The sequence below is a fragment of the Lepidochelys kempii genome, chromosome 14, assembly GCF_965140285.1.
Source record: "Lepidochelys kempii isolate rLepKem1 chromosome 14, rLepKem1.hap1, whole genome shotgun sequence".
In the NCBI taxonomy this organism is placed as follows: domain Eukaryota; kingdom Metazoa; phylum Chordata; order Testudines; family Cheloniidae; genus Lepidochelys; species Lepidochelys kempii.
Window position 1 is genome coordinate 19,242,257 of NC_136393.1, and position 20,550 is coordinate 19,262,806.

Consider the following 20,550-nt stretch of genomic DNA (forward strand, 5'->3'; position numbering starts at 1 on the left):
TGGATAACAGAAGAATGAAAAAGGAAACAGGATGCTGCTCACCCCTCCATCAGATCCTCCCAAGGACAGTCCCCTCTCCGCTATTCTGCGGGTGAAACAACAGTCTCAAATTAGAACTACAGCAAGACCTCTTTGTCCTTAACAATATAATTTACAATGTACAGCTGTCGGATAAATATTAGCCAACACAACATATGTAATGTGCATTAGTGAAGAGAGTTGTCATTTGCTTGAAATCCTTATGGTCTTGCAGTTACAAGTCACAAGCAGGCAAATAAACCCATGACACCAAGAAGGGTAGAACACTTGCTTGCAAGAAGGTGGCTGCAATGGGGGGCATTCTCAGCCCTCTTGAGGGAATCCCAAAGACGCTTATAAAAAATTTTTTAAAACCTGGCTTCCAAAGATATCCTGCCAAACAGGACTAATGTGAAGAGGCCTACATTTCGATTCTAAGAACAATAATACAAAATCTCTACATTATACTGGAGTATCAAAAACAAGAGACCAAAATTTGAAAGGGATGGACCTTTGACTCGGCTGTTGAACAAGCCATTACAATATGTGAGGACTAGGATCGATACTAATCGCGCATCCGCATGGGGCTGGGAGTCTAAAAGCTACGTCTACACTACAGACCTTACAGCAGCACAGCTGTACCGCTACAGCTGTGCCGCTGTACGGTCTCCCAAGAAGCTGCTCTATGCTGGTGGGAGAGAGCTCTCTTTGCCGGCATAGTTAAACTGCCCCCAACAAGCAGCAGTAGCTACGTCAGCAGGAGAGAGTCTCCCACCGACGTAACACTGTCCACACCAGCACTTCTGTCCGTGAAACTTACGTCAGATGGGGGGTGGGGGAGGGAGGGAGTGTTTTTTTTCACACCCCTGACCTACAAATGTTTTACTAACAAAAGTGCTAGTGTTGACATAGCCTTAGAAGCAGTGTTCTCAGTCAACCCATAGTTTATAATACAGACCACATCACTCAGACAGCCCCTAGTGTTTGGTTACTGAAAGCAGTTGGTATTCAATTAGGCTGTTCACCTGCCTAGCTGTGTCAAGTTGAAGCATCTCTTAGCACTTGACCAGAGCACCGCACATTGGCGTCATAGAAGAAACCATCTGCCTTACTGCATTTTGTTAGCTCTAGCTCATAGCTCACAGCAGTTCATAGCTACTAGTATGCACAGAAAGGAGATGGGTTACAAAAAATGGAGGGAAAGTCTGATCAGGAACCATGGAGCAAATGAACATCTCTAATTCACTCCAGACAGCACCCATATTCCTCCCTGGGCCAGAGTCTTCAACCGATGCATCAGTCCCAGAGACTCCCAGAGTCCCGTCAAAATAGAAAAGACTTTGGAAAAGATTTTAGCACCCTGAACTGTTAGCCTTCATCCTCAGCTAATAGCCTTTGCACCAATGACATGCTGTAAACACTTCCAGTGTAATCCCACTTGCCTCTAGTCCAACGCGACTAAGGTAATTTTTTAAGGCTAAAAGAAAAATTACCTACGGATTCTTTCAGCTTCCTCCCTGGTGATTACTGCGTCTGTTATGCCTCTTCCACACTTTCTAGGAGTACACCCTGGAGATGGACAATAAAAGGCAAAGACTACATTACAAAGAAGCACACACTGAATCTCAATATCCCACCTTCCAATTTCTGTTCTCCTTGAAAGAAAAAATTTGACAGGATAAAAATATTTTGAAAACAGATTTCTTGATCTGATTACTACCACCTACCTTATATCATGAAAACTAAAACCAAACCAAATTTACATTTCATTTTGAGTCCTAGTTCTCATACATGAGCAAAATGTTTGGGTTAAATACAATGCAAGGGAATGCCATGCCCTTAAAAATAAACTATTACAATTAACATGAAAACAATTCCTGGAAACATTTATTTTGCTCCTAGATTTCTGTAAAAACAAGCTTGTTAAAAATAAAGGCTTACACATTGACTTATATCCCTTTACTAATCTATCAAAATAAACAGACTCAGTGCAGTCTGAGCCCTGGTCTACATTAGGATTTTAGGTCGAATTTAGCAGCATTAAATCAATGTAAACCTGCATCCGTCCACACGATGAAGCCCTTTTTTTCCAACTTAAAGGGCTCTTAAAATCGATTTCCTTACTCCACCCCTGACAAGTGGATTAGCGCTTAAATCAGCCTTGCCGGCTCGAATTTGGGGTACTGTGGACACAATTCGACGGTATTGGCCTCCGGGAGCTATCCCAGAGTGCTCCATTGTGACCGCTCTGGATAGCACTCTCAACTCAGATGCACTGGCCAGGTAGACAGGAAAAGAACCACGAACTTTTGAATCTCATTTCCTGTTTGGCCAGCGTGGCAAGCTGCAGGTGACCATGCAGAGCTCATCAGCAGAGGTGACCATGATGGAGTCCCAGAATCGCAAAAGAGCTCCAGCATGGACTGAATGGGAGGTGCGGGATCTGATCGCTGTATGGGGAGAGGAATCCGTGCTATCAGAACTCCGTTCCAGTTTTCGAAATGCCAAAACCTTTGTCAAAATCTCCCAGGGCATGAAGGACAGAGGCCATAACAGGGACCCGAAGCAGTGCCGTGTGAAACTTAAGGAGCTGAGGCAAGCCTACCAGAAAACCAGAGAGGCGAACAGCCACTCCGGGTCAGAGCCCCAAACATGCCGCTTCTATGATGAGCTGCATGCCATTTTAGGGGGTTCAGCCACCACTACCCCAGCCGCGTTGTTTGACTCCTTCAATGGAGATGGAGGCAACACAGAAACAGGTTTTGGGGACGAAGAAGATGAGGAGGAGGAGGAGGTTGTAGACAGCTCTCAGCAAGCAAGCGGAGAAACCGGTTTTCCCGACAGCCAGGAACTGTTTCTCACCCTGGACCTGGAGACAGTACCCCCCGAACCCACCCAAGGCTGCCTCCTGAACCCGGCAGGCGGAGAAGGGACCTCCGGTCAGTGTGCCTTTTAAAATACTATACATGGTTTAAAAGTAAGCATGTGAAAGGATTAATTTGCCCTGGCATTCGTGGCTCTCCTGGATGTACTCCCAAAGCCTTTGCAAAAGGAAGGAAACCTTATTGTGTCCTCCATGGTAGGACACTTTACCACTCCAGGCCAGTAACACGTACTCGGGAATCACTGTACAACAAAGCACTGCAGTGTATGTTTGCTGGCGTTCAAACAACATCCGTTCTTTATCTCTCTGTGTTATCCTCAGGAGAGTGAGATATCATTCATGGTCACCTGGTTGAAATAGGGTGCTTTTCTTCAGGGGACACTCAGAGGTGCCAGTTCCTGCTCGGCTGTTTGCCTGTGGCTGAACAGAAATGTTCCCTGCTGTTAGCCACGGGGAAGGGGGAAGGTTGAGGGGGTAGCCACGCGGTGGGGGGGGGCAAAATGAGACCTTGTAACGAAAGCACATGTGCTATGTATGTAATGTTAACAGCAAGGTTTACCCTGAAAGAGTGTAGCCACTGTTTTATAAAATGTGTCTTTTTAAATACTGCTGTCCCTTTTTTTTCTCCCCCAGCTGTATGTGTTTCAATGATCACAGGATCTTCTCCTTCCCAGAGGCTAGTGAAGATTAGAAAGAAAAAAAAAAGCACTTGTGATGAAATGTTCTCTGAGCTCATGCTGTCCTCCCACACTGACAGAGCACAGACGAATGCGTGGAGGCAAATAATGTCAGAGTGCAGGAAAGCACAAAATGACCGGGACGAGAGGTGGTGGGCTGAAGAGAGGGCTGAAGCTCAAATGTGGCGGCAGCATGATGAGAGGAGGCAGGATTCAATGCTGAGGCTGCTGGAGGATCAAACCAATATGCTCCAGTGTATGGCTGAGCTGCAGCAAAGGCAGCTGGAGCACAGACTGCCACTGCTGCCCCTCTGTAACCAACCGCCCTCCTCCCCAAGTTCCATAGCCTCCACACCCAGACGCCCAAGAATGCGGTGGGGGGGGGCCTCCGGCCACCCAGCCACTCCACTCCAGAGGATTGCCCAAGCAACAGAAGGCTGGCATTCAATAAATTTTAAAGTTTTAAACTTTTAAAGTGCTGTGTGGCATTTTCCTTCCCTCTTCCACCACCCGTCCTGGGCTACCTTGGTAGTCATCCCCCTATTTGTGTGATGAATGAATAAAGAATGCATGAATGTGAAGCAACAATGACTTTATTGACTCTGCAAGCGGTGATCGAAGGGAGGAGGGGAAGGTGGTTAGCTTACAGGGAAGTAGAGTGAACCAAGGGGCGGGGGCTTTCATCAAAGAGAAACAAACAGAACTTTCACACCGTAGCCTGGCCAGTCATGAAAAACTGGTTTTCCAAAGCTTCTCTGATGCGTACCGTGCCCTCCTGTACTCTTCTAACCGCCCTGGTGTCTGGCTGCGCGTAACCAGCAGCCAGGCGATTTGCCTCAACCTCCCACCCCGCCATAAATGTCTCCCCCTTACTCTCACAGATATTGTGGAGCACACAGCAAGCAGTAATAACAGTGGGAATATTGGTTTCGCTGAGGTCTAAGCGAGTCAGTAAACTGCGCCAGCGCGCCTTTAAACGTCCAAATGCACATTCTACCACCATTCTGAACTTGCTCAGCCTGTAGTGGAACAGCTCCCGACTACTGTCCAGGCTGCCTGTGTACGGCTTCATGAGCCATGGCATTAAGGGGTAGGCTGGGTCCCCAAGGATAACTATAGGCATTTCAACATCCCCAACAGTTATTTTCTGGTCTGGGAATAAAGTTCCTTCCTGCAGCTTTTGAAACAGACCAGAGTTCCTGAAGATGCGAGCATCATGGACCTTTCCCGGCCATCCCACGTTGATGTTGGTGAAGCGTCCCTTGTGATCCACCAAAGCTTGCAGCACTACTGAAAGTACCCCTTGCGGTTTACGTACTCACAGGCTTGGTGCTCCGGTGCCAAGATAGGGATATGGGTTCCGTCTATGGCCCCACCACAGTTAGGGAATCCCATTGCAGCAAAGCCATCCACTATGACCTGCACGTTTCCCAGGGTCACTACCCTTGATATCAGCAGATCTTTGATTGCGTGGGCTACTTGCATCACAGCAGCCCCCACAGTAGATTTGCCCACTCCAAATTGATTCCCAACTGACCGGTAGCTGTCTGGCGTTGCAAGCTTCCACAGGGCTATCGCCACTCGCTTCTCAACTGTGAGGGCTGCTCTCATCTTGCGCATTCATGCGCTTCAGGGCAGGGGAAAACAAGTCACAAAGTTCCATGAAAGTGCCCTTACGCATGCGAAAGTTTCGCAGCCATTGGGAATCATCCCAGACCTGCAACACTATGTGGTCCCACCAGTCTGTGCTTGTTTCCTGAGCCCAGAATCGGCGTTCCACAGCATAAACCTGCTCCATTAGCACCATGATGCATGCATTGGCAGGGCCCATGCTTTCAGAGAAATCTGTGTCCATGTCCTGATCACTCACGTGACCACGCTGACGTCACCTCCTCGCCCGGTATCGCTCTGCCAGGTTCTGGTGCTGCATATACTGCTGGATAATGCGTGTGGTGTTTAATGTGCTCCTAATTGCCAAAGTGAGCTGAGTGGCCTCCATGCTTGCCTTGGTATGGCGTCCGCACAGAAAAAAGGCGCGGAACGATTGTCTGCCATTGCTCTGATGGAGGGAGGGGCGACTGACGACATGGCTTACAGGGTTGGCTTACAGGGAATTAAAATCAATAAAGGGGGTGGATTTACATCAAGGAGTATTTCAGGCAGGACTTCACGGATGGTTCCAATAAGAAATGGTGCACGTAAGTAATTGTTCTTATTGGAACAAGCAGGTTGGTCTGGCCTCTGATTGATACATGGCTAGATTTACCTCGCTGCACCTTCTCTGTGAGTGACTGCAGTGTGACCCAGAGGAATGAGTCCCCTAGACCGGGGGAGGGGGTGGAGGGGGGGAAGCAAATGAGTACAAAACAAATCTGGTCTATTTCTTGTTTTGATCCACTCCATCTATCTTTTACATCTTTGGCTGGCAGCAGATGGTGCAGAAGGACTGCAAGCCATCCACATCTCATGGTTGCTCGGCAGAAGATGGTACAATAGGACTGCTAGCCATTCTCATCTCTTGCCTGCCCGGCAGAAGACTGTACAATAGGACTGCTAGCAATCCGTATCACCTGCCTGCTCACCATAAGATGGTTCAATAGGACTGACTGCAGGACTAAAGAGAATGACCTGGTCAAGTCACTCCAAATTTAGTCCCTGCGCCCATGTCTGCCCAGGCGCTCCTGATCGATCTCACAGAGGCGACCAGGAGCACCTCGGACATGACGATGACAGCTACCAGTCCTACTGTACCATCTGCTGCCACAAAACAATGGGTTGCTGCTGCTGTGTAGCAATGCAGTACCATGTCTGCCAGCACCCAGGAGACATACGGTGACGGTTACCTGAGCGGGCTCCATGCTTGCCATGGTATGGTGTCTGCACAGGTAACTCAAAAAAAAAGGCGCGAAACGATTGTCTGCTGCTGCTTTCACAGAGGGAGGGAGGGAACGGGGGCCTGACAATATGTACCCAGAAGCACCCGCAACAATGTTTTAGCCCCATCAAGCACTGGGATCTCAACCCAGAATTCCAATGGGCAGGAGAGACTGCGGGAACTGTGGGATAGCTACCCACAGTGCAACACTCCGGAAGTCGACTCTAGCCTCGGTACTGTGGAAGCACTCCGCCGAGTTAATGCACTTAGAGCATTTTATGTGGGGACACACACAATCGACTATATAAAAACAATTTCTAAAAAACCGAGTTCTATAAATTCGACCTAATTTCGTAGTGTAGACATACCCTGAGATTAAAACTTATACCCTGAGATTAAAACTTCTTGTCAGAGAAGTTAGCCTTTGTTTAGAATGGTATGTGTCAGGTATAACTGTATCAGAAACACTGTACTTCATCCCTGTATGCATGAAATAAGAAGTGGGAAACATATAATGACTTCTCACTTCTTCCCAAGGGCAGAATTAAAGAAGGTAAAGATTACCGCTTGCATAATCGTCCTTGGAATGCAGAAAGATATTGGCTGACCTGGCCCCACATGCAGCATTTCAGCCCACAGGCAAGCAGGGTCAAAGAATACAAGATAATTCAGGGTCTGGCAGTTCTACACAAAGCCTTTCATCTCATGTCAACAGTTCAAATCCAGCCTTGGTCTGAAACAATTTACTATCCAATGACCTATGTGCAATGGGTTTGTCATTTCAGTGTAGTTTCTAGTCGATGACCATCCCAAATCACAACATACCACCACAATTAGCGCCGTAGAAATTATTATTTGTATTATCCTACGCCTAGGAGGATGGACCAGGACCCCACTGTACAAACGCAGAACAAAAAGATGGTCCCGCCCCAAGGAGTTTACAATTTAAGTAGTTCGCAGTCTCAACAGAAAGGCCAGGGACTGGATTGCCATGGGGAGCAAACTAGCCCCGTGCAAGTAAAGGGAGGGCCCACCAGTCCAACTCTTCTGGAAGAATGACGACTGCCACACAGGGCTGTGGAAGTGAACTATATTAAGATGGAGTGCATACCAGCTGAATCTTGCAACACCATTTAAGAGATCCAGCTTCAGGACTGACCTTAAGCAAGCCTGCAGTCAACCCCGTGCAAAGATCTTGGTGGTAAAGAGTTCTAAATATTCTTTGTGATCTAAGAAGCCAGCTCATGAAATGATAATGCAAGATGATACTAACCACCCCTTCCCTCCCAGCTGCATGGAAGTGTGGCAGAACGTCAGCAGGCAAGCAATGAAGGGTAGGGAGAGAAAGACAGACTCAACAATAGAACCATGGAGAAGAGGCAGGATGCATAACTCCCAGGCATTAGGTGCCCTAATTGCATTTATAAGAGTAACTGTCCAAGATGGCATCTCCATTGCCTGAAAAAGCACCAGAAAGGGTATAACTGGGACATTGAAGACTCCATCAGCTCTGCAATTTTATACTGCGTGCATGTGAACCAATTATTCAAGTAATTGCCCTTTGCTGCTATGTGAGACACAGAAGATAGGAGACCATGGGGATACAGCTTCAAATTACATGGCAAATAACCTTTAAAATCCACTTCTGCAGAATACAGCAATAATATAAAAATTAAAAAGAGAAGCCAGCACTACAAATCTTGTACACTCTTTATCTAGTAGTCCTTGAGGAATCACAGATGTCCAATTCAGGGTTGCTTCAGGGCAGGAATAACAACTAAAATGTACTGTAAGCCACAGAGTCCTTGAGACTTGGCATTTTATAGATTTTTTTTTTTTTTTTTGCAGGGGCAGGGAGGGTAATTATAAAGCAATAGAAAAGCCTAGATCCACATATTTGCTGACATCTGCCAGTATGCTTACTGCTTGTCAACAGAGTTCTCTCAGACGATTATTTACTCACCAGAGCACAAAAAAGCGCGGGGGGAGGGGAGGAGATTGGGGGGGGAGAGGAAAGGCACTTCTAAAAAATCAGTTAATGCATCTATGCAATCCAACAACATCAGGCAAACTGTGAACAGCAGCAAGCAAGAACAGATGACCACAAGGCAATGGGAATGAGAGGCGACTGGCACAGCAAAAAGGCATTACAAAACTCCTCTCCTCACCTTGGTGAGAAATAGCTATATCTGTCAGCCTTCTGGCCCTGTTCCAAAGTCCAGCCGTTTCTCCAAGGCTTAGGGGAGAGAAAGAAGCAAGGAGGGATGCGATTGGTGGGCAGGGTGGGCTATTGTTTTCCTCCAATTGTTAATTTTTTATTACTATATTCTTGTTTGGGGATAAGAGGAGGCTGCTGGTTTTATGATTTGTTTCAAATATCTGTCAGAGGCACCTGAAGCCCTGAATAGTAGATTGCATGTATACACACACTGTTTCTTCCCCTCACTCACACACACAGTTTGCTCTCTCCAACGATCAATCAGATCAATCACAGACCTGTTTTTCCCCGAACAAACATCATCCTCATGGCTCAGTACTTCCTGCTTACCCTCATCAACCATCTCTCTCTGCATTGTCCAAAAAAAGATTTTTTTTCCTCTAAATCAATAAGAGTAAAAATTAAGCAGACGGGCCCAGTAACAAATCCCTGTGAAAGAACATCTGACCGGATTACAAACCAGAATGATTAATAGTGTGCTCCATGAGTATTCAACAATATATCACCAAAATCTGCTGGACAATTCATACTCCAAGAAGCAAATAATCAATTATTTGGGAAGTGTCAGGGGAATTAGACTATAAGGACGGTCAGTGTGCTACTTTGCACTGCTCATAATGCAATGCCAGCAAAGAACCTTGCACTGCAGCAGGAATGTATCAAAGACCGTGCTTAGCTACTACACCAAAGGAATGGTCTGCATCAGTTTTCTCCCATTACCCCCATAGGTTAACAGGGAGAAAAACAGGATCCAAGACTATCACTAAGCGGAAATTACAGTGTTTTGGATCAGAAGAGAATGTTCAATATCAACTACTAGGACCGAGCAGGTCATAAAGAGTACTCAGTAGTAATGCCAATCACAGGCATTCAAAAATCATAACTCAGGCCCCAAATAATTGCCAGTTTTTGTTTTTGTTTTTTAAAGAAATACATTGAGGCAAGTTTTCAAGATTTTCCCTGAAATCAGGAAGACTACAAACTTACCTTTTTTCTTTAAAAAATGCTGAAATTTTCACACAGTCACTTGACTCCAGGAGCTGAGGACTTTCAGAACACCAAATACTGCGAGACTTGTATATTTCCAACTCTCATGATTTTATCACATCAGGTCTGAGTGGGTGCCCTACAGCCTCAATTTGTAACAAACCTGTAAACCAAAACCCTTTTGACAAGATTTTTGTCTGCCCAGCGCCAAAAGACACAAGAATTCTATGTTGCTGTGTTTTTAAGAGGCAGCTAAAAAGGGACTGAATTTTGGTTCCCAGAACTGTTAGTGTAAACTACCAGGCACTTTATTTTTAACAGGCTGAACCACACAGAACCGTCACTGAATCTTTTTGCAACAATTACCACCAATAATACCTTGGATAATATCAGGTTTCAGAGTAGCAGCCATGTTAGTCTGTATTCGCAAAAAGAAAAGGAGTACTTGTGGCACCTTAGAGACTAACAAATGCATCCCATGAAGTGAGCCGTAGCTTACGAAAGCTTATGCTCAAATAAATTTGTTAGTCTCTAAGGTGTCACAAGTACTCCTTTTTTTTCTCTTGTATAATAGATGTTCCAAGTGGTAACTGTAGCTCCAATACACCAGTGGTGAAGGAAATAGAAGCCACAGGAAGATTGACTGAGCATGAAGCCTAGAAATTCAGGAAGTAGAACTTGATTGTTTCACTAGAGAACAGGATTGAAAGCCATAGGCCAAGGGGAAAAGATGGATCTTGAGTTGGGATTTTAAAGAGAGTCTGGAGGACAACTGATCACAGAAGAGCTGGGAGGCTTTTCCAGATGGCAAAAACTGCCTGAGGGCGAGGGGAGGCGGGGAGACCTTCCACCTACCATGGAGAGAATTAGTCTGGTACTGGAGGAGCAACGAAAACAATCTGCAGGTAAGAGGAGTTGAGATTCGAGAAACAGAGAGACAGAAGTTGGTGAATCAGGATTTAGCAAAACCACAGAATAGGAGATGACGACATGAATAAGAGCCTTGACAAAGGAGTGATCAAGACAGAGCTGGATGCAGAAGGTATTCTGAAGGTAACAAAGATTTACAAGCTTGGATGTAAGCAATATAAAGATATTTTAGGAGTAAGTCAATCAGCTAGGCCCTGACAGTAAGAGATGAACACAAGATGTAAATGTAGGCAGGAACAGAGGGTGGAGCTGGTTTGTTTGAAGATTATTTTATCAATTAGAAAGGTCCCACTTCTGGACACAGATGCACTGTAAATGGTAACACTTAAAGACAGATTTTAAAATATACTGATATTTTCAACTTCTACCTCGCCCTCCCCTCCTCCAGTTTCTGTTCTTTATTCTAACCAAATTCCTTTACTTCTGTTAGTTTTCCTAGAGAAAATTTTCATAGAAAGCTGGTTTCACCTTCACAATGAAATTAGAAATGGGGGAATAGTTTCACAGGGTTTCAAGTATCACTAGAGATATTGCATCCAGTTGATACAAAGACATTCAGTGACATACTATCAGCATCACAGCTTTAAAACTGCAAGCTGCATGTTCTCTCTGACATGGATCAAGAAGAACATATCAAAATACTCAAAAAGTCAGAGAGACACGGCAATCACACAACCTATTCGGCATGTTGGAGGAAGATAGAATGTACTTAACACCATACAGTTAGTCAGACCTCCTACACCTTACTTTTTATCTGAAAAGCTACGTGCCTGGGCACCATTCAGTGAAGAGGTTGTGGGTACTGGGGAATTCTCCCAGGAGCAAGAAGGTCATTCATCACAAAGTTCAACTGATGCAACCCATCTCAGAGCAACATAGCAAGAGGGAAAGATGGCTAGGATGACATTCCTGTAACAAGAAAAGGAGGACTTGTGGCACCTTAGAGACTAACTAATTTATTTGAGCATAAGCTTTCGTGAGCTACAGCTCACTTCATCAGATGCATACTGTGGACAGTATGCATCTGATGAAGTGAGCTGTAGCTCACGAAAGCTTATGCTCAAATAAATTGGTTAGTCTAAGGTGCCACAAGTCCTCCTTTTCTTTTTGCGAATACAGACTAACACAGCTGTTACTCTGATTCCTGTAACAATACTTGCAGCCTAGTTGCTGGCTCTTCTGATACTACTGGTCACACACTTCCCGTCTGCCTTTCTGTATCCTCTCCTCTAACCTCTGGATGATGTCACATTGAAGTTACGACCTGGACCTGCTTCATCACTGACAGGGAGAAGTACCATTACAACACAGAAAGCAATCCACACAGATGGTTTATCAGTAGAACCATGACCACCACCATAACTTTAGAGTGAAAAGCACACTTTGAGGAGGCAGTATAAGAGAGGATTGCATGTATAATTTAGAATGCAGACCATAATTCCTATGATCATGATGCACCACATCTTCTTCCCTAAATACAGAAAGCCAGGAGCTCATCCTCTGACAATCAATGCTCTGAACTTCCGTATGAGGGATCTTCACTACCATTGAATGGTCAGGAATAAACTCTAAGCTGTGTGATGCCAATTACAATATCAATTGAAGCAGGCTGGAAGCACAATGCTTTAAAACCCATTATAATGGCTCAAAATCCAGTGCCGGAGGCCTTCTTGTGAGTTTCCTATTGTTGTCACACTGGATGCAGGGATTACCACCGCAAGCGCTGAAAACTCCAAGCTATGGTGTACTAGTCTGGATGCAGAAACTACATTAACAGAAACCTAGGCCAGCATCTGAATGTTCAACTTTATTTGAATCTTTACATGGATTTTAGGTGAACTTTGGAAAGTCGGCATAAAATATTTACTTGTTTGCAAGAACTTAAATCATTGTTAAAGGCAGCGATATTCAGCACATTTGTAGCCAATGATGACAGCAGATGACAGACCATTATGTTATTTGTATATACTTCATGAAATACAGCCTCAAATATTTAATAGCAACAGTTTCCTTAAGCTTTGGCTCCAATAATAAATAAAAACATAATTTAAAGCAAAAGCTAAGGAGTGAAATTATAGCCACCACTCTGCTTTTGCATTTTAAGACAGAGTGAAAAAACACAGTAGACTCATTTTTCAGAACCAGCACCTCTGATTTATGGACAGCAACTCCACACTCTCCATGTTTACCTCCAAATACCTCCAGCTTTCCCTGTGCCATTTCTCCAAAATCCCATCAAGACCAATACCTACTTCATTGTCTCTCTTTCAAATAGCCAAGGAGCAATGCAGAGACACTGTATACAGCCCATAGGAAAGATATACACTTTTCTGGACTATGCTTCAAGCAACACTTGTCGGCGGTGGAGTTCAAAAACAGCCAGGTTGTAGTTACCTATACAGGTTACTCCCTCAGATACAACTGATTACATCTTTGTGTTCTCCACTCATTATGGCAGAAAGAGGAAGTATAGTCCCTATCTGTAACTGACTGTTTGAAACAATTTGGGAGGTTACAACCCTGGAAAAGTTAACTTATTGTGTCAAAGACAAATTCACTATTATGCACTATGAGCCACTTTTTTTGGGTCTGGTGCAAAAGAACTCCTAACTGGCTAAGTCCATAAGAAATGCTAACTTTTAAATAGATCTAAGAAAACATCTAGTGGCTTGCTGGTCGATATCCATATACTTTTAATGGTCATTGGATGTGTGTATGAGCGCTTTGGATAAGCAATGGCAAATAAGTGAATGCCTCATACAAGTAACGAACAACGGAACCAGTCAGATTTTGTTCCGTAATGAAACAAAAAAAGGGTGGAACAGGCTAGTTTTAATGTAAATAAAGAGCTAGCAATAGTGGTTTGCTCCATGTCTGGGCTTCTGAGTGGAGGCTAAGTGTTTGCAATTGCTGTTAGGCTATGATCAGAGTTCAGACAGTATCAAAACTGATCACTTTAACAAATGAGAAATTTTATTGATGGTTCTTCTGCTATATCTCAACATTGGATTAAAAGAACCTTTGGGTTCTTCTACAAGAAACTGTGTCAAGATTCCACAGGATGCTGCCAGGCTGAGAAACCCAAGAGGGCTGCAACCAGACTCAACACCAGAGTGCAATAATCTTCATCTTCTTAACTCTTCCCTGAATCTGCACTTCAAAAATGATAACAATTGACAGTTCTGTGCTCGGGGATTTTACATGCTGCTACTGCTGGCTCTGGATGGACTTATAATTCTATTTTGCTGCCTAATGACCCTCTTAAAAAATAATAAACTATTTTTTTTTTTAAATCAAGACCCAGAAGATACCCCTGACCAAGTCGGTGTCCTTTTTTAACAGCAAGGGCTGGGAGCATTTTGGAAACAAGCAGCTAAACCTAGAGAAGAGGGGGAGGGACATGGATGGAAATGCCCTTGCATCACTCAAACTCTTAAGACAAATGATGCTGATGAGCTGCAAGAGGGAACTCATCCAGTTTTCCTGAGCTGGAAGGATGGTGACCGCCGGGACAGGAGTGTAAAGATAAAAGCCATTGGAACATTGTAAATACTGCTGTTGAGGCATCAAACAGTGATGCAGGGAGGACCCAACTTCTGGCAAACAGCCAAAAGGAGCAGATGTTAGGCTGAAGCAGAATGAAACAGTTAAGGTATAAAGTACAGTTTCCAGCAAACTACTCAAAGCTCTGGAGCTGAATCCAACTTGGCAGCACACCTGGCTAAATGTAATCATCCTTTTTCTGAGTCACTAAGCTACCTGCAAACTACCTTTGGAATGACAGCAGCTTTCTGGCCTTGACACAGTGTAGCATGGAATATATTTCTTTAATCATCTCAACATCACCCCTTTGTGGAGACCAAGCAAAAGACAAGAGCTGACCAACCACAAAATTCAATACACATCACAACATAAATTGAATTATCTTGTTAATAAACCAGGTGTTTGGAAAAACATCAGATACCACAGGTGATTTCTTGAAAACATAGCATATAGGGCCAGATTTTTAAAAAGTAACAACTTACAGGTAAAAAAAAAATAAAGTGTTATAGGTGAAGAGAGATATAGCATCTAATAGCCCAGAAACAAAGTGAAAGATTTGCTTTACCCAGTTTTAGAATGGCTCTAATGTAGTTCTAAAGCTACTCTCCCTTTATGTGATTGGCTCTGCACCTATAAAGACATCATCTGGGCTGAATAATTCAATCATAATACAACGCTAAATGTGTACAGAACTAGTCCATAGTGCAGGAGTATCTAGGGAGTGTCCTGGTCAGTGCTGCGAGGGGAAGCAGAACCCTGGCAATTTTTCTTTCTACCTCACGGTTAAATGTAACAGCTGACTAGATTACCTAGACACCAGAATTAAATACAAACTCAAGGGCAGATTAAGCCCCCAGGCTGAGAAGCTCCTCTGACAGGTGGATTGGGGGGGTGGGGAAGGGAAGAGGAATTGCTGGCCAGCAAAAAATAATCAGATGAATAAAAATAATTTGAGTCCAGCTCACTCACAGTTATTGGGCTTGAAGCAAAAATAACTGCATTAAATTCTCTACCCTGCATTATGCAGGAGGCCAGACTAAATGATCATAATGGCCCCTTTTAGTGATGAGATCTATGCATTAGGAAAGTATTTTCACATATCCAGAGCCAAGAAGTTTCTCAACCCAGCAAGCTCCTCCAGTGGAGATCTACAATATAGTGTTTTCTTTGAACCTGGGGAGATGGAATAAATCCAAAAAAGAGCAGCACCTGCAGGTGTAATGGGCCACACCAACCATGCCAAAATTCCACTGCAACAGATGCTGTGGGAACTACATAGCCCCTGAGCGTGCATTATGTTTAGTTTGAGAGTCACAGGAATCATCTAACCTTGCCACAGTGGTTACATTTCAGATCAACAGTGCCCAGATTGGCACCTAAGGGGAGATCAAAAGCTTATTCACACATCCTGGGAGTGCCACTCAGAGCCTGAGCAGAAGACAGCCTACCCTCTGGGAGATTCCAGTATGAACTTTCCCCATTTCCCAAGGAATCCCAGAACTCATAAGTCACTGTGCTATATATACCACATACCCCAGAGGAGAGGGAAATCTCACTATCTCTAGAAGCTCCATCACCAGGAACCCAAAGTAACCATAAGTGGATGGGGAAATAGGTAGCTAGTTGAGAGAAAGCAGTCTCCAGAGCTGATCCTATTACCTGGAAGGGGATGTGTAACCAGAGACAGAACCCACATGCCTACTGCATTTGGCAGTGACAATAGCAAAGCTACGTTTTCATTATCAGTGACAACCTTGCAGGGGAAACTGGTTCTTAACTACAGTACTTAAAGCACATGATTCTGGAAACAACCTGTATCAGAAGTTGGTGCCTGTGTGATTACTATGTGCTCACAGTGCAGGCAGTACCCAGAATTAGTTCCATTATACACCCTGAATTGTATTTACAAACTCCCACCAGGGGAGTCAGCAGAGCAGGAAAAGGAATGAGAAATTGATTTAGCAGGGAGTTTAATTTCACACTGCCCTAATGAAGCAGTTTGGGGTGGGGAAGGTGAACGGAAAGACAGCAAAGTGCTTTTGGAACCAGAAGATCCTGGAGTGATATAAGAGACTTGAGCATTTGGGAAGTCAAGGAACATGTGAGTTATGATGAGGTACATGTTACAGAGAGAAGAGGTGGGTATTAGGGACTCCAGTGGAAATGAGGCCAGCCTGCTGTGGCACCAGAGGACTACCCTACCCCATGACACTCATGTACAAATACCTTCAAATCTTTTATGGCTGTCATAGTCCTCGGAGCAGGGCACCTCAATGAATCTGTCCTGCAGACTTTCGCTGAAATGAGCCAGAACCTCGGCGACCCCATCTTCGCTGACCAAGTAACTCCAGCTCAAAAGGCTAACGAGGACAGCAGAGGAGACTAGGAATGCGACTTTCAGCCACTTCCTCCGTGATTCTTGGTGGGCTCTGCTTTTCCTCACACTAAGAACAGAACACAGATAAATCCCTGTGTAAACAAGTAACAATCTTATACACCCTTCTGCGCTGCAGTGATTAGGAATCACCTTGGGAGCTAGCTCATCAGCTGGATGAACATTCCCAGCCTTGTATCAACAAGCCGTGATAAGTAGGGCCCTACCAAATTCACACCCATGAAAAATGCATCATGGACCGTGAAATCTGGTCTTTTGTGTGCTTTTACCCTATACTATACAGATTTCAAGGGGGAGAACAGTGTTTCTCAAATTTGGGGTCCTGACCCAAAAGGGAGTTGTGGAGGGATATCACGAAGTTATTTTGGGGGGGGTCATGGTATTGCCACCCTCACTTCTGCACTGCCTTCAGAGCTGGGCAGCCAGAGAGCAGCGGCTGTTGGCCAGGCACCCAGCTCTGAAGTCAGCGCCTCCCGTAGCAGCAGCGCAGAAGGGTGGCAATACCATACCATACCATGCCATGCCATCCTTACTTCTGTGCTGCTGATAGCGGCGGCTCTGCCTTCAGACCTAGGCTCCCAGCCAGCAGCTGCTGCTCTTCAGCTGCCCAGCTCTGAAGACAGCACTGCTGCCAGCAGCAACACAAAAGTAAGAGTAGCAGTACCGCAACCCCCACCCCCATAGCAACCCTGTGACAACACCACCACCCTGGACTCCTTTTTGGGTCAGGACCCCTACAATTGCAACACTGTGACACTTCAGATTTAAATAGCTGAAATCATGAAATTTATGATTTTTTAAAGCCTATGATTGTGAAATTGACCAAAATGAACCATGAATTTGGTAGGGCCCTCGTGATAAGGGTGCAGATTCTTAACATAAGTACATGCGAGTATCTGGGCTCACGCCAGACTTGGAAGGATTATTAATTTTTCTTATTTGTTTTAAATCCATTCCTGATTTTTTTAAATAATTACTTTAAAGTCTCCCCTACCCCTCCCCACCACCATCATTTCCATCAATCAGGGTCTGTTTCCAGAGGAACCAGCAGGAGTTACCAGAACTCTTGTAAATTGTAGATGCTCAGAGCTGCACATGGAGCTTTGTCATCCCTGATCCTTAAGACTTTAGGATCTAACACTCGCCTGAAGCCTGTTGTATGTTAACTTTAGAGGTGGGAAGGACTTAAAAATGTCCTGCAATATAATATAAATGCCATTTATTCCAGCAGCAGTGTTGCACGCCCCCACTAGCCAGATTTAGGGCCCAATTCTGCAGTCCTCGCAGAGGCAAAATTCCCCGCTTGCTTTGACAGGAGTTACTCGCATCTAAGGGCTGCATGATTCAGCCCTGCTAAAGGAGGAAACTCAGCACAAACAGATAAAAGTGTCCTTCTTATTCCTTTTTCTGGCTTCCAAAGAACAGGTGCATTACTTGTTCTCTTTCCCCTGCAAAACTGCCCAGGCATGCACCAGGATTTGCCATCACAGCCACCAGGAGGCCCTGCTAAAATGCAGAGCCAGAATAATGGAGCTCAGCTGTTTTTTAATCCTCTCTGCATTCCAATGGTTTAGGATTCCAAACCTAAATCCTCTCTAAATCACAATGAAACTCTAAAAATGGCAATTAATTTACCTTACTCTTAATAGGCAGAACTTGGCTTTCCAACAGGGACTTTGCCAAGAGGAAGACAAAAAATCCAGAAGAAAATAAATCCACTTAATGTATTTTTCCCCACACACACACATATATTTAAGATGCAGGAGGAAAAAAATGGAGCAGCTCCCTCCTTTCAGATCTGCCTCACCCCCATTTTACCTAGACACTTAGTTTTTATTGCTAACCAAGCAGGAACAGCAGAGTGCCATTTAAAGTAAGGGGGCATAGATATCCCCCACATTTGAACCTTCTCTTCCCCTCTCAGGCATTCCCCCCCACACCAGCAGCCTGACCCTCCTAGCCCATGAACCCTTACACCCACCCCCTACAAATTTGAGCGACTGGCACTGCAACACCCATACTTGAACAGGGTCACAGCACCACTCAGGTCTGGCCATTATCATAGAATCATAGAATATCAGGGTTGGAAGGGACCCCAGAAGGTCATCTAGTCCAACCCCCTGCTCGAAGCAGGACCAATTCCCAGTTAAATCATCCCAGCCAGGGCTTTGTCAAGCCTGACCTTAAAAACCTCTAAGGAAGGAGATTCCACCACTTCCCTAGGTAACACATTCCAGTGTTTCACCACCCTCTTAGTGAAAAAGTTTTTCCTAATATCCAATCTAAACCTCCCCCACTACAACTTGAGACCATTACTCCTCGTTCTGTCATCTGCTACCATTGAGAACAGTCTAGAGCCATCCTCTTTGGAACCCCCTTTCAGGTAGTTGAAAGCAGCTATCAAATCCCCCCTCATTCTTCTCTTCTGCAGGCTAAACAATCCCAGCTCCCTCAGTCTCTCCTCATAAGTCAATTATGACATATGTCACGATGGTATTTGCTTATTTGCACATTTAACTATGCAACAGTGTTTTGAATGGAATAGCATGTACATAACATTATTGTCTATACATAACACTAAAAGCCAACCCCTCCCCCGCCGGTAATAGCTCACCTTACCTGATCACTCTTGTTACAGTGTGTATGGTAACACCCACTGTTTCATGTTCTCAGTGTATATAAAATCTCCCCACTGTATTTTCCACTACATGCATCTGATGAAGTGAGCTGTAGATCACGAAAGCTTATGCTCAAATAAATTTGTTAGTCTCTAAGGTGCCACAAGTACTCCTTTTCTTTTTGCAGATACACAGACTAAAACGGCTGGTACTCTGAAACCTAATAAAAACAGGTACAAATATCCAATGGATGGGGTGCTGCCTGTTCCTGACCTGTTATTTGGGGAACAGTACTTCTCTTGCAAAGCTTACTACAGGTAACAAACATTAGGTAAAGTCTCAATGAACCATCCAAACCCTTCACAAAGGTCAAGTTTCATACAATCAACTTTTAGTTTTGCCAACAATTTTGGATACAGGAATAAATTTCAGCTATCATGAAGATTCGGGGTAGTATTACCGGTATTCTGAACACCTGTACAGCCTTCATGACCACAGCATGGCTTAGATCTGGGCTCCCCAATCTTTTCCCAGCGGGGCTCTTAAGAGAAAGACTGCCTCATGGACTTTCACCCACGAGGTAGGGTGATTAGGTCTGCAGGATGCAAGCCTGGGACACAGCTTCAAAGCCCTGCTCACCCTGTGTAATGGTGGGAAGTCACTTGGCCTCTCTGTGCCTCGGGTCCCCATCCCCAGCTCCCCGGGGTGTGCGGAGGAGCCAGGCACTGGGGAGTGGGAGGCTGCGTGGCGCTCGGGCACTCTGCTGATGGGGACCCCAACGTGCCAGGATGGGCAGCTCCCTTCGCAATGGTGCCAGCTCCCCAAGGGGACAAGCAGCGGGATGGGGCTGTTTTAATGCCGCATCTCCGCCGCCGGGGACGCGGCGCCCCGCACAGCAGCCCCCTGCAGAGCCGCCAGGCAGCGCGGGGCCTGGGTCCTGCTGGCGGAGCAGCCAGGCGGCGAGTGCCGGGAGCCTTCATCCCTCGCGGCTCCCTCCTGCCCGGGCCCTTCCCGTGATCGGGCTCCCGCATCCCGCCCGGGGCAAGTGGGGGCGGGGCGCGGAGCCCCAGCCACGCAGCGAGCGGCGCGAACGGGCATCGGGGCGAATCCCGGGGCTGAGGGGACGGCGCCCGGCCCCGGCCCAGCAGGATCCGCCCCCTTGCGGGGAAACAGCCGGGCCCCCACACCCCCTCGCCGGCAGGTACCTGCTGAGGCGCCTCCGCTCCCCCCTGTCCGCACAGGTCCCCGCGCAGCCCCCGCCGATCTCGGCAGCCTTGGGCCCCGCCCGCCTCTGCGGAGCCATCGCGCTGCGGGCGCTGTCGCTACCCGGAGCCCCGGACTAACCGCCCGCACGAGGAGACCGGAGCGATGCGCTCAAGCAGCCACTGCTGAGGCTGGAGGACAG

General features: G+C 45.7%; 1 protein-coding gene across 1 annotated transcript in view; it reads right to left on the bottom strand.

Moving 5' to 3' along the window:
* OGFOD3 (2-oxoglutarate and iron dependent oxygenase domain containing 3) overlaps nt 1-20,535 on the bottom strand; it is a 127,145-nt gene extending 106,610 nt beyond the window's left edge. The window contains exons 1-4 of the mRNA XM_073311041.2: nt 20,351-20,535; nt 16,359-16,576; nt 1,512-1,587; nt 43-85 (exon numbers count right to left, since the gene is read on the bottom strand). Coding sequence (XP_073167142.1) covers nt 43-85; nt 1,512-1,587; nt 16,359-16,576; nt 20,351-20,448 — 435 coding nt within the window. The 5' untranslated portion in view covers nt 20,449-20,535. The remainder of the gene's footprint in view (nt 1-42; nt 86-1,511; nt 1,588-16,358; nt 16,577-20,350) is intronic.
* Nucleotides 20,536-20,550: the final 15 nt, after the last annotated feature.